At 40.9% G+C, this 14,669-nt stretch overlaps 1 protein-coding gene across 1 annotated transcript in view; it reads left to right on the top strand.

The window, feature by feature from the left end:
• The window catches only part of LOC128359986 (NACHT, LRR and PYD domains-containing protein 12-like), a 291,384-nt gene that overhangs the window by 216,408 nt on the left and 60,307 nt on the right, over positions 1-14,669 (top strand). Inside the window, exon 10 of the mRNA XM_053320301.1 lies at positions 10,257-10,427. Within this exon, the coding sequence (XP_053176276.1) occupies positions 10,257-10,427 (171 nt within the window). The remainder of the gene's footprint in view (positions 1-10,256; positions 10,428-14,669) is intronic.

Raw genomic sequence — 14,669 nt, 5'->3', positions numbered from 1 at the left:
AGATGGTTAATGTGTTTTTTATGATTGTTGTCCAAGTATCCTCTTCTATCTGACATTCCAAATCAATTTGCCACTGCCTTCGTATGTGGTCAGTGGAATAGTTTGAATTTACATCAAATGCTTCATACATGCAGGAGATGAATCTTTTTGGAAGAGGTTGAACAAGTAGGTTTTCCAAGAAAGATGAGTTAGAGGTTTGCATATTCTTATTTACATAATGACGGATTTGTAGGAATCGAAAGAAGTGGGACTGTTGCAGAGAGTATTTACTTTTCAAACTCTCAAATGACTCCATTGTTCCTCCTGTAAATAGTTTAGCAAGCTGGTCTAGCCCCTTTTCCTGCCATACCTTAAATACTGGGTCCTGACATGAGGGTAAAAAATCTGGATTTCTCCATATAGGTGCCAGAAGTGAAAAGTTGTTTTTAAGTTTGAAATGGACCTTGATTTTGCTCCATGTATTCAGTGTATTCAAAACAATGAAATTATTATGAACCTCCTGTTTTGCTTTTTTATGATTCACAAAGGGGCAGTCCTTCAGCATCAACATACCACAGTTTCTAGATTCAATATCAATCCACGTATTAGTTACATCTGGGTTTACCCATTCATATATATACCTCATTTGTGATGCCCAGTAATAAAAGCATATGTTCGGGACCCCCAGGCCACCATCATTTTTGCTTCTCTGCAGCCTGCCTATTTTCATTCTGACCCTTTTGCCCTGCCATAGGAACTGTGTAAATAATTTATTTAAATTGCTAAAGAAGCTATTAGGAATTGTATTTGGCAGCATTTGTAGTGGGTACAACAACCTAGGCAGAATATTCATTTTAAGCACACTTATCCTGCCCAACCAGGACACAGGTAAAGTCCCCCATCTGTGCAAGTCTTCCCTGATGCGCATTATGATTGGGGTAAGATTAAGCTTGATCAATTTTCTAAGGGAGGGACCGATTTTAATTCCAAGATATGTTATCTCCTTAGGTGACCAGTGGAAAGGAAAGCCACTAGGTGGGGCAGAGCCTGCCAGGGCTCCCACAGGCATGGCTTCAGTTTTGGTTAAGTTCACTTTAAAACCTGAGATATGTCCAAACTGTTGCAGACAATCAAGTAAACTCGGAATTGTAGTGTCAATGTCGACCAAATATAAAATTACATCGTCTGCATACGAAGAAATTTTATGTGTTTTGCCATTAATCAAAAATCCTTTAATAGCTGGTGTAGACCTTATTAGCTCAGCCAAAGGTTCAATGGCGAGGGCAAACATTAAGGGACTCAGCGGGCAACCCTGTGGTGTCCCACGTTCCAGCGGAAAAGGATTCGAGCAAAAGGAGTTGGTGGTTACAGTTGCTTTGTGTGACCGATACAGTAGTTTTACCCAATCAATGTATTCTGTCCCCAATTTAAATTTTTCCATTGCATAAAAAAGATACGGCCATTCAATCCTATCAAAAGCCTTTAATGAGTCCAATGAAACTATCAGGCCCTGTATTTCTTCATCGTTGGCCATCTGAATTATGTTTAAAAGCCTTCTTATGTTATTAGAGGAGGACCTCCCCTTTATGAAACCTGTTTGGTCCGGTCTAACCAAAGTCTGCATCAGTGGTTCAAGTCTTAAAGTCAATACCTTAGCTAAAATTTTTGCGTCCACATTTATAAGTGATATAGGCCTATATGATGCCGGATCTTCAGGATCTTTGTTTTTTTTCAAGATTAGACAAATATTTGCTAATGACATAGTTTCAGGCAGATGATGAGCTATGTTAAAGCTATAGTTAAAGGTCCTAACAAGGTATGGCGTGAGTTTATCTTTATAGGCCTTAAACCATTCCACCGGTAACCCATCGGGGCCTAGAGATTTGCCACTGCGCATCAGGGATATTGCTTGTAATATGGGTTTTCCCAAGCATCTTTGTTGTTCCTCTGTCAGAGTTGGTAGATGAACTTTAGAAAATAACTTATCAAGTTCCTCTTTGGTGCAGTTATTGTCAGATGCATATAATGTTTTATAAAATGATACAAAGACAGATGATTGATGTCCTTCTTATCAAAATGTTTTTTCCCCCTCGTGTCTCTAATTCCTCCTATGGCGTTATGATTTTGCCTCTGATTGAGTAAGCGTGCCAGATATTTACTAGGTTTATTCCCATATTCATACAGTCGTTGCCTTTGGTAAAACAATGATCTGGAAGCCTTTTCATTCAAGATTGAATTTAGTGCTGCTCTGACAGTCTGTACTTTAATAAGATTTGTTCTAGTTGGGCTGGACTTGTGAACAGATTCTGCTGCTTTTAATTCCGCCTCTAGCTCCTTTTGCTTAAGTGATAACACTTTTTTACGCCGTGCCATGTATGAAATGGCGATTCCTATGACATAAGCCTTTGCAGCTTCCCATAAAAATTCTGGATTTGTATCCCCATTATCATTTTTATTAAAAAATAATCCAATCTCTTCCTTCATCTTTTTCCTAAAATCTTTGTCATTGAGAAGGTACGAAGGGAATCGCCATCTCCGAGGGCCCTCTATATCGCAACTCATGGTCATTTCTAAATAGACTGGGGCGTGGTCACTAATATGAATAGAACCTATATTACATGAGGTCGCCTGTCCTATAATATGTGGTGGTATGAAGAAATGATCAATTCGAGAATAGGATTTATGTGGATTTGAGTAAAATGTAAAGTCCCTTGCTGTTGGGTTAAGAACTCTCCAGATATCAATCAGATTTATGTCATTTAACATTTTGGCTAAGGAAGTGTCTGAGTTCTTATTTCTGTATCTTTCTGGTCGGGATCTGTCCTTGCTATCATCCTGACAGCAATTACAGTCGCCACCCAACAGTGTAATAGGACATCTAAATTCTTCCAGTTCAGTTGCTACCTTGGTCCAAAATGAAGGAGAAGGTGGATTAGGGGCATATATGTTCATCATTGTAATATGCATGCCATAAATTGTACCGTGGACAAGGATGTATCTACCCTCAGGATCTTGCTTACATGAACTAAGCACAAATGGAATGGTCTTGTGAATCAGAATCGCAACTCCTCTGCTATTGGAGGAGAATGATGAATAAAAAACCTGTCCAACCCAATCTCATTTTAGTTTAATGTGCTCTTTATCTACTAAGTGGGTTTCCTGTAAAAAAGCTATCTGCACCGTGTCCTTTTTGAAGAAACTTAATAGTTTTTTTCGTTTGATTGGGTGGTGAATCCCTTTTACATTGTATGTACAGAACTTAACACTGTTTGGATCAGACATTACCATTTCCTTATTCTGTCACTAAAGAACGCTGTCCCTCTGGTATCGCTCAGAATCCTCGGATTGTGTTCTACCTGAATCAAACAGACATCTCTCTCTGGTGGTGAAGAAAAAAAAAAACACTGAACATTAACAGCAGGATTAGTAACGAGGAGAACTGAACACTCCTGCTGTGAACTTAACATCACTATTGGGCGCATGTGAAACTTCCTTATCACTAACCTAACTTTCCCCCTTCTAAGCGCTTGAAAGATTACTGGTAGGATGAGATAGAGCTCTCCAGACCCATGCTATAGTCTCCCTGGGATAGCAAAATGTTGCCAATTTAGGTAAACAACAATAATAGAAAAGAAAAAGAGAAAAATAAAGGAAATAAGGAAGTTCTTAAGCAAATAATGGCTATCCATCCTCAATTAAATACAATAGAATTTTTACAGTGTAAGATGTTTGGTGACATAACAATACACTTCACTTCACTTATCACTGTTTCAAGATAAAGCTGAAATAAAAATGATCACAGCTCTCAGCTGGATATGATGCAGTTTATAAATGTTGTGTCCATAAACCTCTAGTTAAGTGTTCATCTCTTTTCTTTTTGTATCTCCTCAACATACCTCTGTGCCTCATCCACAGATTTGAGGACTTGTATCTTGTTGGCATATGCAACGCGTAGTGTAGCTGGGAACAGCATCCGATATTCCACTCCCAGTGCTTGGAGAGATTTTTTCACCTCCGTGAACTCGCGTCTTCTCTTCTCCACCGCCGGGGAGAAATCTTCAAAGAAGTGGATGCGGCTTCCGGAGACGGTGATCTCGCCCATGTTGCGTGCCTTCTGCATGATCTTCTGTTTATCCGCGAAGTTGTGGAGGCGCATGTATATGGTTCTTGCCCTGGTAGACTCCGTGCGTCGCTGAGCCGGTGTCCGGTGCACTCTGTCGATCTTGATCCGGTCGTTTTTCACCGTGAGATTAAGGATTTTTGGCAGCCATGCCTCAAAAAAGTCTCTGGGGTTGTCGCCTTCTGTGCGTTCTGGTAGATTGATAATCTTTATATTGTTACGTCTTGATCTGTTTTCCTGGTCTTCCAACCTGTTAATGGCGTCATTCAGCCGAGCCTCGCTCTGCTCAATGTGGGTTTGGAGCTGCGACACGGTGTCCTCCAGGTCGGAGATTCTGTCCTCGGTGTTTGCCACCCTTTGCTCCACCACTTTGACTTTTTCACACACTGAGTTCACCGACTTGAGTATTTGGTCGAGTTTTGTGTCTAGACAGGAGTTGAGTTTTGCAAACACCCCCTCACTTATCTTGGCTACCAGGGCATCCGTGTCGTCCGCCATGTTAGCTGCTACGGCTACGTTAGCCGCCTCTGGTTGATTCCGATTTTTCCGGGTATTGGATCTCAAAATCCTCGGTGTTGTTGTCCAGAAGTCACGCAATGACATTCCCTCTTCGATTTTGTGCAGTTAGGTCACCTCCACTATCCCAAAAATGTTTAGTTTTAGGTTTGTTCTGGAGAGCTCCGCTCTTGCACTCCTACCCTCTCCGCATCACTAGCGCCCTCCCTACCATAGCAGATGTTTTACTGCAAGATAATAAAACAGATACATTGTCAGAATATTTAATTCATACATTTAGTATCACAAGTGGACTTTTCTGTTTGGCTCAGTTGTCTCCTGCTTATTGTTAACAAACAAAAGTCATGTTTACATTGACTTATTTACCAGAACATATTGTATGTATCCTTGTGCTCTAACTAATTTGCTGAATCCACTTCCCTCCTTGTTAATAATGTACAAAGCCAAATTTTGAACGTGGTGTTTTAAATCCTGCATTGTGTACATCCATGTTTACTAGCTTGCAGTCTTCTTTTTCTTCTCTGCCTTTTCTGGCACATTGTTTTGTCTCTCTATTTAATTTTGAACCCTTGTAATTGTAGTATATCATATTGTATTTAAACTTGAACGTACTAAACCCCGAGCCTGAAGAACAAATACTGTCTAAATACTGACAGTCTGGACTGTTTATGTGGGAAAGAGCTGCAGCTTGTGAGCTGTTGGTTGGTCTCCACTAATGTCATGTGTCTTAAAGAATGTGTTCATGTCCACAGAGAGAGGAAGAGGACGGCTGTTTCTGTGGAGGAGCAGCTGTCCTGTTGTTCTTTGTGTCAGGACGTCCTGAAGGATCCAGTCTCTACCAGCTGTGGACACTGGTTCTGCAGACAGTGCATCACCTCATACTGGGACCAGTCTGCTTCATCAGGAGACTCCTCCTGTCCCCAGTGTGCAGAAAGATCCAGAACCAGACCTGGACTGCAGACAGACAGTCAGACCAGCACTGTACAAAGTAAGACTGAAGATCTGTCTGCTGATGTCATCATCTCTGAAAACAGGACAGGAATCTACCTCCTCTGTCCTGCTGAACATTAACACAGTGACTCATATTTCATTTTATTCACACTTTTTCTTATTCTCTATCAACAGAAAGTGGTCTGCAGGAGGTTTTAGATGAACATCAGATCAGTCTGAGCAGCACATGTGAATGTGTGACTGATGAAGCAGGAGATGAAATCCTCCTCATCAGCATCTTCACTGAGGTCCACATCATAGAGGGACTGAGTGAAGAGGTTAATACCCAACATGAAGTGAGGCAGCTTGAATTAGTTTTCAAGATGAAGACCTTCCATGACGCTCCAATCAAGTGTCAGGACATCTTTAAAGTCTTACTTGACCAACAGAAACACATCAGAGTCGTTCTGATGAACGGCGTCGCTGGTGTTGGAAAAACCTTCTCAGTGCAGAAGTTCACTCTGGACTGGGCACAGCGCTCCGAAAACCAAGATATCAGTCTGCTGACTCTGTTCTCGTTCAGGTCGCTGAACTTGATCAAAGATGAGCAGTACAGTCTGCTCATGCTGATCCAAGTTTTCTATCCAACATTACAGAAGCTCACAGCAGAGACGCTCGCTGTCTGTAAAGTTTTGTTCATCTTTGACGGCCTGGATGAAAGCAGACTTTCACTGGATTTCAACAACAGTGAGGTCGTGTCTGATGTCACACAGAAGTCATCAGTCAGCGTGCTGCTGACAAACCTCATCAAGGGGAAGCTGCTTCCATCGGCTCTCATCTGGATAACTTCCCGACCTGCAGCAGCCAATCAGATCCCTCCTTCATATGTTAGCAGGGTAACAGAAGTACGAGGCTTCACTGACGCCCAGAAGGAGGAGTACTTCAGGAGGAGATTCAGTGATGAAGAGCAGTCCAGCAGAATCATCTCACACATCAAGACATCCAGGAGCCTCCACATCATGTGTCACATCCCAGTCTTCTGCTGGATCACTGCTGCAGTTCTGGACCACATGTTGACTACAGACCAGAGAGGAGAGCTGCCCAAGACCCTGACTGACCTGTACTCACACTTCCTGTTGGTTCAGACAAAGACGAAGAAGAACAAGTATGATGAGGGACATGAGACGAGTCCACAGGAGCTGACTAAGGCTGACGGTGAACTTCTTCTGAAGCTGGGGAGGCTGGCGTTTGAACAACTGGAGAAAGGAAACATCCTGTTCTACCAAGAAGACCTGGAGCAGTGTGGTCTTGATGTCACAGAGGCCTCGGTGTTATCAGGATTTTGTACAGAGATCCTCAAAAGAGAGAGTGTGATCTTCCAGAAATCAGTCTACAGCTTTATTCATCTGAGCGTTCAGGAGTTTCTGGCTGCAGTCTACATGTACCACTGTTACACCAGCAGCAACACAGAGGTACTGAAGAACTTCCTGAAAAAAGACAACAAACACAGAGAATCTGGATCAAAGACTTTCCTCAAGAAGATGTTTGCTTATTTCAGAAACAGTGATACAGATGAACCACTTGACAGTACGCATGATAGCTTATCTCTGGAGGTTTTCCTGAAGGGAGCCATGGAGAAATCTCTCAGAAGTGAAAATGGCCACCTGGACCTGTTTGCTCGCTTCCTTCATGGCCTCTCTCTGGAGTCCAACCAGAGTCTCTTAGGAGGCCTGCTGGGTCAGACAGACAACAGTCCAGAAACCATCCAGAGAGTCATCAACAACCTGAAGGAGATGAACAGTGAGGATTTCTCTCCTGACAGAAGCATCAACATCTTCCACTGTCTGACGGAGATGAAGGACCACTCAGTACATCAGGAGATCCAAGAGTTCCTGAAGTCAGAGAACAGATCAGAGAGACTCTCTGAGATCCAGTGCTCAGCTCTGGCCTACATGCTGCAGATGTCAGAGGAGGTTCTGGATGAGTTGGACCTGAAGAAGTACAACACATCAGAGGAGGGACGACGGAGACTGATCCCAGCTGTGAGGAACTGCAGAAAGGCTCAGTAAGTCCAGATGTGATTAACATTATACATCAGTGTAGATCAGTAGATTTAATCTTCAAATATAAATTATATAAAACTCTTATTATTAAAATAATGCTCTACTTGTTTATATCTGCAATAACATGTCAGTTATATTTCATCACAGATGTACTTGAGTTTATTCAAATATGAGCTCAAACAGTCTTGATTTTACAGTTGGTTGTATTAATGTTGCTAACTTAATGAACACAATTATTCAATGTATTTGTAGTAATTATTGGATTTTACAGTTGTTTTAATAATTCAACCTTATTAAAGGGTTAATCATGTTTTTGTGCTGAATCAGTTTTTAGTTTCTCAAAATAATGTTGACAACTAAACATAATGCAGTCATCTGTTATGCACATCTAAACATTTAATTACATGAATATTTAATTATGTACAGGTCCAATACTTTCAAGCCATTTGTTTCGTTTGTGTTCAACAGTCACTACTATTCACTGACATTAAAAATAAATAGAGGACAATAAAACTGTTGTTCTAATCCAAATGTCCTCATGTTAACTTTGTGGAGACAGATTACATAAAATAAAGCCTCAGTACTCCCAGTTTTGCCCAAGATGCATATCTGGAATAGGAACGTTGGTACATATGTTTTGGACTTGCCCTTGTCTTAATTCATATTGGGTGTCTGTACTCAAAGTGCTTCATGATATTAGGGCTGCAGCTATCGAATATTTTTGGAATCGAGTATTCTGTCGATTTTTTTCAACGATTAATCGAGTAATCGGATAAATTAGACTTTTGTGTTTTTAAACACATAGTGGGGTGGGTGTGTGTGAGCGCGTGTGTGCGCGTGTGTGTGACAGAGCATTAGACACAAGTGAGTGAGATTTAGGTGTTTTGCTAACGTTACTTATGTCTCATCACTATCGATAAATAACACACGTTACACATACTGCAATTCTAACAAGTGGTAGTGTTCATGTTAATTAGCAATCGTAAAATACGTTACGTTACCTTTTAGAGGTTCCGACTCCGCTTGAAGTGCAGTTCACATGAGGATGTTTTCTGTTCAGGTGTTGCAGCATTGACGAAATGGTATTGTGATAAGCTAGGTCCGCTTTACAATATACACATTGTACTACGTTCTCTGCCTTCCGAAGCTTAAAGTGGTCCCAAACTTTTGATATTTTCTGCCTTTTCCGCACATCGGTATCCTCGTTTTCTGCCAATGTGAGCAAGTTAGAGCACCGCCGTAAATATTTGAAATGTGCGTCAGTAATTGCAGTCTGGGGGAACAGTGATACTGGAGCCGTGCAGTGCTGTTGTGTACAATGTTGACGTGATACGATAGCAGCTGAATTTTAAATAGACATAATTTGGTGACATGAATTAAACGAAGCCTCGAGGCAAAAGAAATTGCCTCGAGCATTTTTTGTACTCGAGTTACTCGAGTACCTCGAGTAATCGTTGCAGCCCTACATGATATTACAGGACTAACCAAGAGTAATTCTCCTGGGTGACACATCTAGGATGAAAGCCAATAAAAAACAAATTTATTAGAACAGCCAACCAATGTATAACTATGCATTGGAAAGATGTATTACCACCTATATTTGGTAGATGGACGAATGAACTAGCATCATGCATACCTAGTGAAAAGATTATGTACAATTTGAAGGGTAAACCTAGAGAGTTTCAAAAGATCTGGGCTGGTTTTCTAACATATCTGGACACAGAGTCCACAATACATTAATCCTTTTATATTTAAACAAGTATTAAACTCCAATGTCATGTGATGGTTAAACATGCTTATTCAACAACTGGTGCTGTTTCTAGCTTTATCTTTATTTATTTAAATTTTCTTTTCTACCTCCTTCTTCTTATCCCAGTCTCTCAACTAAAGTGCTGTACAGTGGCTGTTATTTACTCCCTCTCTGCAACAGTCTTGTTTTATGTTGTTTTTGTTTTTGTTTGTTTTATGATTTACTAAAGGTTTGCATTTATTCTTACTTATCTGAATTGGTCCACACTCTGTAGGAATGTATGGTCGGACCTGTAGGGGTGGGTTGAGAGGGAGGGAAAGAGGGAGGGAGGGAGGGAGGGAGGGATGGCCTGATCTGGTACCTATCTGATATATCATTGTACACTGTCCTATCATTCAGCTCTGGGGTTGTTTTCTGAAAATAACATAAAAGATTTTGTTGAAAAAAAAACTAAACTTTGTGGAGACAGACATGGGATCAGATCACACAGACAGACTGAGAACATTATGGAAGCCTCAATGTAACTCCATTGTCTTTCCTTCATCTACAAGATGCAGGTCTGCACTTCTCACAGAGAGTGATGAGAATTATTGTTTCATTCAAACACAGTGAGACCCCATCAGCTGAACTGGGACTGTTCTGGTAGCTTACTGATTAAGACGCCATATAACTGCAATATCTGCTGATTTCTCCTCTTGTTTCCTGTTATCTCTCAGCTGTTGCTGTCCATTAAACAAATAAAATGCTCCTGAAATACAAAATTATTTGATCCTCTCATGTGAAGAGTAAATGTTAATAAAAATAAAGAATATCAAACTGTTTTGTTACCAAATGCATGAAGTAAATATAAAGTGTCCTCTTTCATGATAAATATGTTGTAATATATGTTTCATTACAGACTTTCTGACTGTGGACTCTCAGAGTCTCACTGTGAAGTTGTGGCCTCAGCTCTGAAGTCCAACCCTCATCTGACATTTCTGGACCTGAGTAACAACAAGCTGTCTGATTCAGGAGTGAAGCTCCTCTCTGCTGGACTGGAGAGTCCAAACTGTAAACTGAAAACTCTGAAGTAAGTTCACTGACTGTAGCTTTGCTAGTTTTGGTATATTTAATTAATATCTTTCACTAAAGTTTTAAAAGTTAATTCTCTCATGAATTTAAAATCCACAGTCTTGTTCTGTGTAAAAATGACTTCCAGAGTTTAAACTAATTTGAGGCTTCAGCAGTCTAACTATAGTCAGCCGAACTATAAGTTCCACATATCAAGTTAGTATCTTTGAGTTTCTTCAGTGTTTGCTGAGCTGCACTGGAGGGATAATTGTGTAACTCAAAGAGGGAATTTTATACTAAATATTCTGAAACTTTGAGTCAGATAAATCAAGTGTGAGTCTAACAGTTCATGTTGTGATTAATATTAAGCTCTTTTTCACTGTTTGTATTTGACAGTTTTTAACCTGCATCCTGTTGGGTTCAGCTGTTTGAAGTTTCCATTTTCTAAACTTCTACATTTAAACCTTCTTCAGCTCTGAACAGATTATGAAACACTGAATGATTTCAAGCATGAACTTTGTCTTCTAAAGTAACATCATTTATTCTTTATTCAGGTTGGAGGACTGCAGTTTGTCAGAGATCAGCTGTGCTTCTGTGGTCTCAGCTCTGAAGGACAACCCCTCCCATCTGAGGGAGCTGGATCTGAGAGGAAACAAGCTGCAGGATTCAGGAGTGAAGCTTCTGTGTGACTTCCTGAAGAGTCCAGACTGCAGACTGGAGGATCTGGAGTAAGTTCACTGACAGTCTGTTACTATTGTTGATCTTAATGTTTAACATGTGAATCTAATGTATTTCCATGTATTACTTACATCCATGAAGTTATTTGTCTTATTTTCATATTTATTTTTTACTGTACAGTTTAGCTTGTAGTTATAAAAGATGATTGATTCTTAAAGAGTCACATGTGTATACAGAAGATCCTCTCAACTAATACTCAACTGTTTAAATCTAAAGTTTACATTCATTTGAATGTGTTTCAGTAATGATGTTCGTTTACTGAGTCATCCTGCACAAAACAAACACACACACACACACACACAAACACACACACACAAGCACACCGAAACTCTTCATTTTTGTATTAAATTTTACTATCACTTAAACTTTTGTTCTCTAAGTTTAAAGACATTTTTTATAAACAGAACAAATATAATATCCAGTATTTACTTGTTCCAACACATTTATGAAGCTGTGCAGTGTTTATACTGACTGAAATATTTAAACAACATGCTGTGATTGTTTTATAGCGACACCATTAAATATAAATATTGTAGATATATTGAACATCCGTTTCCTCCTATTCTCCCAAAATCCATCCTGACATATTAGTTATCTTTGTAAACGTTGGGATCTTGAGTAGAATCTGAAATAAATCTCTGTGGGTTTTTTAGCTAGTGTTTGGCTCCACAACATGAGTTTGTATAGATGGAGTCAGTGGTGGAGCTGCAGAGTTTAAGAGGTGAAATCACTACGTCTTTATTGAATTAGCAGCATGTTGTCATTAATATTAATGAGAGCTCTTTTTCACTGTTTGTATTTGACAGTTTTTAACCTGCATCCTGTTGGGTTCAGCTGTTTTTCTAAACTTCTACATTTAAACCTTCTTCAGCTCTGAACAGATTATGAAACACTGAATGATTTCAAGCATGAACTTTGTCTTCTAAAGTAACTTAATTTATTCTTTATTCAGGTTGAATGACTGCAGTTTGTCAGAGATCAGCTGTGCTTCTCTGGTCTCAGCTGTGAAGTGCAACCCCTCCCATCTGAGAGGGCTGAGAGGAACCAAGCTGCAGGATTCAGTAATGAAGCTTCTGTGTGATTTCGTGAAGAGTCCAGACTGCAGACTGAAGACTCTGGCGTGAGTTCACTGACAGTCTGTTACTATTATTGATCTTATTGTTTGACAACTGAAGATAATTTATATACATATATAATTTACATCCATTAAGTTATTTTTCGGATTGTCGTATTTATTTTTACTGTAACGTTTAGTTTAAAGTTATACAATATGACTGATGGACTGTGAAAAATAGCCCCCCGGCTTGGTGCCTGTATGTTGGAGTTTATCCCGGTAGACGAGAGGGTAGTCTCCCTCCACCTTCGGGTGGGGGAACGGATCCTGATGGTTGTTTGGTCTATGGTCCAAACAGCAGTTTAGAGTATCCACCCTTTTAGGACTCCTTGGAGGGGGTGCTGGAAAAGCACTCCTTCTGGGGATTCCCTCGTTCAGCTGGGGGACTTCAACGCTCACGTTGGCAGCGACAGTGAGACCTGGAAGGGTGTGATTGGGAGGAACGGCCCCCCTGATCTAAACCCAAGTGGTGTTCTGTTATTGGACTTCTGTGCTCGTCACAGATTGTCCATAACCAACACCATATTCAAGCATAAGGGTGTCCATATGTGCACTTGACACCAGGAGACCCTAGGCCGCAGTTCGATGATTGACTTTGTAATAGTGTCATCAGACTTGTGGCCGCATGTCTTGGACAATCGGATGAAGAGAGGGGCGGAGCTGTCAACTGATCACCACCTGGTGGTGAGTTGGCTCTGATGGTGGGGGAGGATGCCGGTCAGACCTGGCAGGCCCAAACTTATTGTGAGGGTCTGCTGGGAACGTCTGGCAGAGTCTCCTGTCAGAGAAAGTTTCAACTCCCACCTCCCGGAGAGCTTTGACCGTGTACCGGGGGAGGCGGGGGAAAATTGAGTCCGAGTGGGCCATGTTCTGTGCCTCTATTGTTAAGGCGGCTGACCGGAGCTGTGGTTGCAAGGCAGGGGCGGTTTTTGCTATGGGCAATGTGGGCAACCGCCCAGGGTGCAATCTACTTGGGGGCGCATGAGCGCGCTCAAAAAAAAAGAAGAAAAAAAAGTGCGTCCTCAAAAAAAAAAGAAAATCGCCAGTTTTCTAGACTAATACCGCTCATTTCCACATCATGTTGATGCATTGGGCGATGAGGCGCCCCTACTATCACGTCAACTTGCTGCTGAGAGTCATGTATACAGGTTGTGTGTGTCAGAAGAAAAGGCAAAGGGGAGGGGGCGGGGGATCAACTTGCGACTGCAGAGGTTGTGAGCAGGTTGTGAGTGAGTCTGACTCTCAAAGGAAAAGCAAGGGGGGGAGGAGGGCGGGGGATAGACTGACCTGTGATGATTATGATCCCAGGCCACACAACACAAACTGCTGCTTCCAAATAAATAGTAATACATTTATAAATAATACAGACCCGTTATAGCTACATGTAAGTTATTGGGTTATGTGAAAAAGCAATAAATAAATAAATAAATAAATAAAATGCAAAAAAAAAGGTTTACATACTATATTTCATTTATTCACCTTATTTTTGTGTGGTGAAGGATTTGTGCAATTTACATTGGTGTTAACATACAACATACTACATGTCATTTATTTATCTTAATTTCTTTCTCTACTCTTGTTAACTTTTGTATTTAATAACATATGTAACGAAATAACATAAATAGTTAAGGGGGGGGGGTGTGATGGTCAGTCCGTCCAGGGTGCAAAACTAGCCAGGACCACCTCTGCTGCAAGGTGGTCGGTGCCTGTCTTGGCGGCATTCCCTGAACCCGCTGGTGGACACTGGCGGTGAGGGATATAGGAGTCCGATAGGGCCTTTTTGGCCTGTGGGACTCCGGAGGCAGCTGGCAGGTACCGGAAAAAACTAAATATAAATCAACACAATATACAAACTAAGGGAGTGGGCAGGTTACAACATAAATTAGCTAAACTGAGTAATAACTGTCCAAATAAAATAACATACAATTACAATGAGGGAATTAAACCCGGGTTAAAGGTGGTGCCTTTAGCAGCAACCTTCCAGAGACATTTTACCACACTACCGGTAAAATAGGTTAATGCTGATATCTCTACCGGAGACACAGCAGCAGTGGTCCCAATCAGCTGGTGGTGACGTCATGTGCTACACCACCGGTGAAGTCGGCCAGCTGATGAGTGTTTCCTGTTTGCAGAGTCTGAAACATGCACATGGAGAGAGAGGGAGAGAGAAACCCACACAGCTGCCAGCATCTAGCACCACAAAACAAGGCCAGCCGGCACTCTGTCGCTGCTCTGTGAGGGCGAACACCAGCATTTCTATGCTGCTACACAAAGAAGACACAGACAAAGAAAATATTATAAATACTGTTCATACTGTATATGCTATTACAAATAAATACAATGAAATAAATATAAGCAGGAAAATAAACACATTTGCAAATATTGTGAAACCCAAAGTTTCCTTTTTCC

This window comes from Scomber japonicus, chromosome 6 (assembly GCF_027409825.1).
Source record: "Scomber japonicus isolate fScoJap1 chromosome 6, fScoJap1.pri, whole genome shotgun sequence".
NCBI lineage: Eukaryota > Metazoa > Chordata > Actinopteri > Scombriformes > Scombridae > Scomber > Scomber japonicus.
Note: the sequence above shows the minus strand (reverse complement) of the source record. Positions and strands in the feature narration are given on the sequence as shown.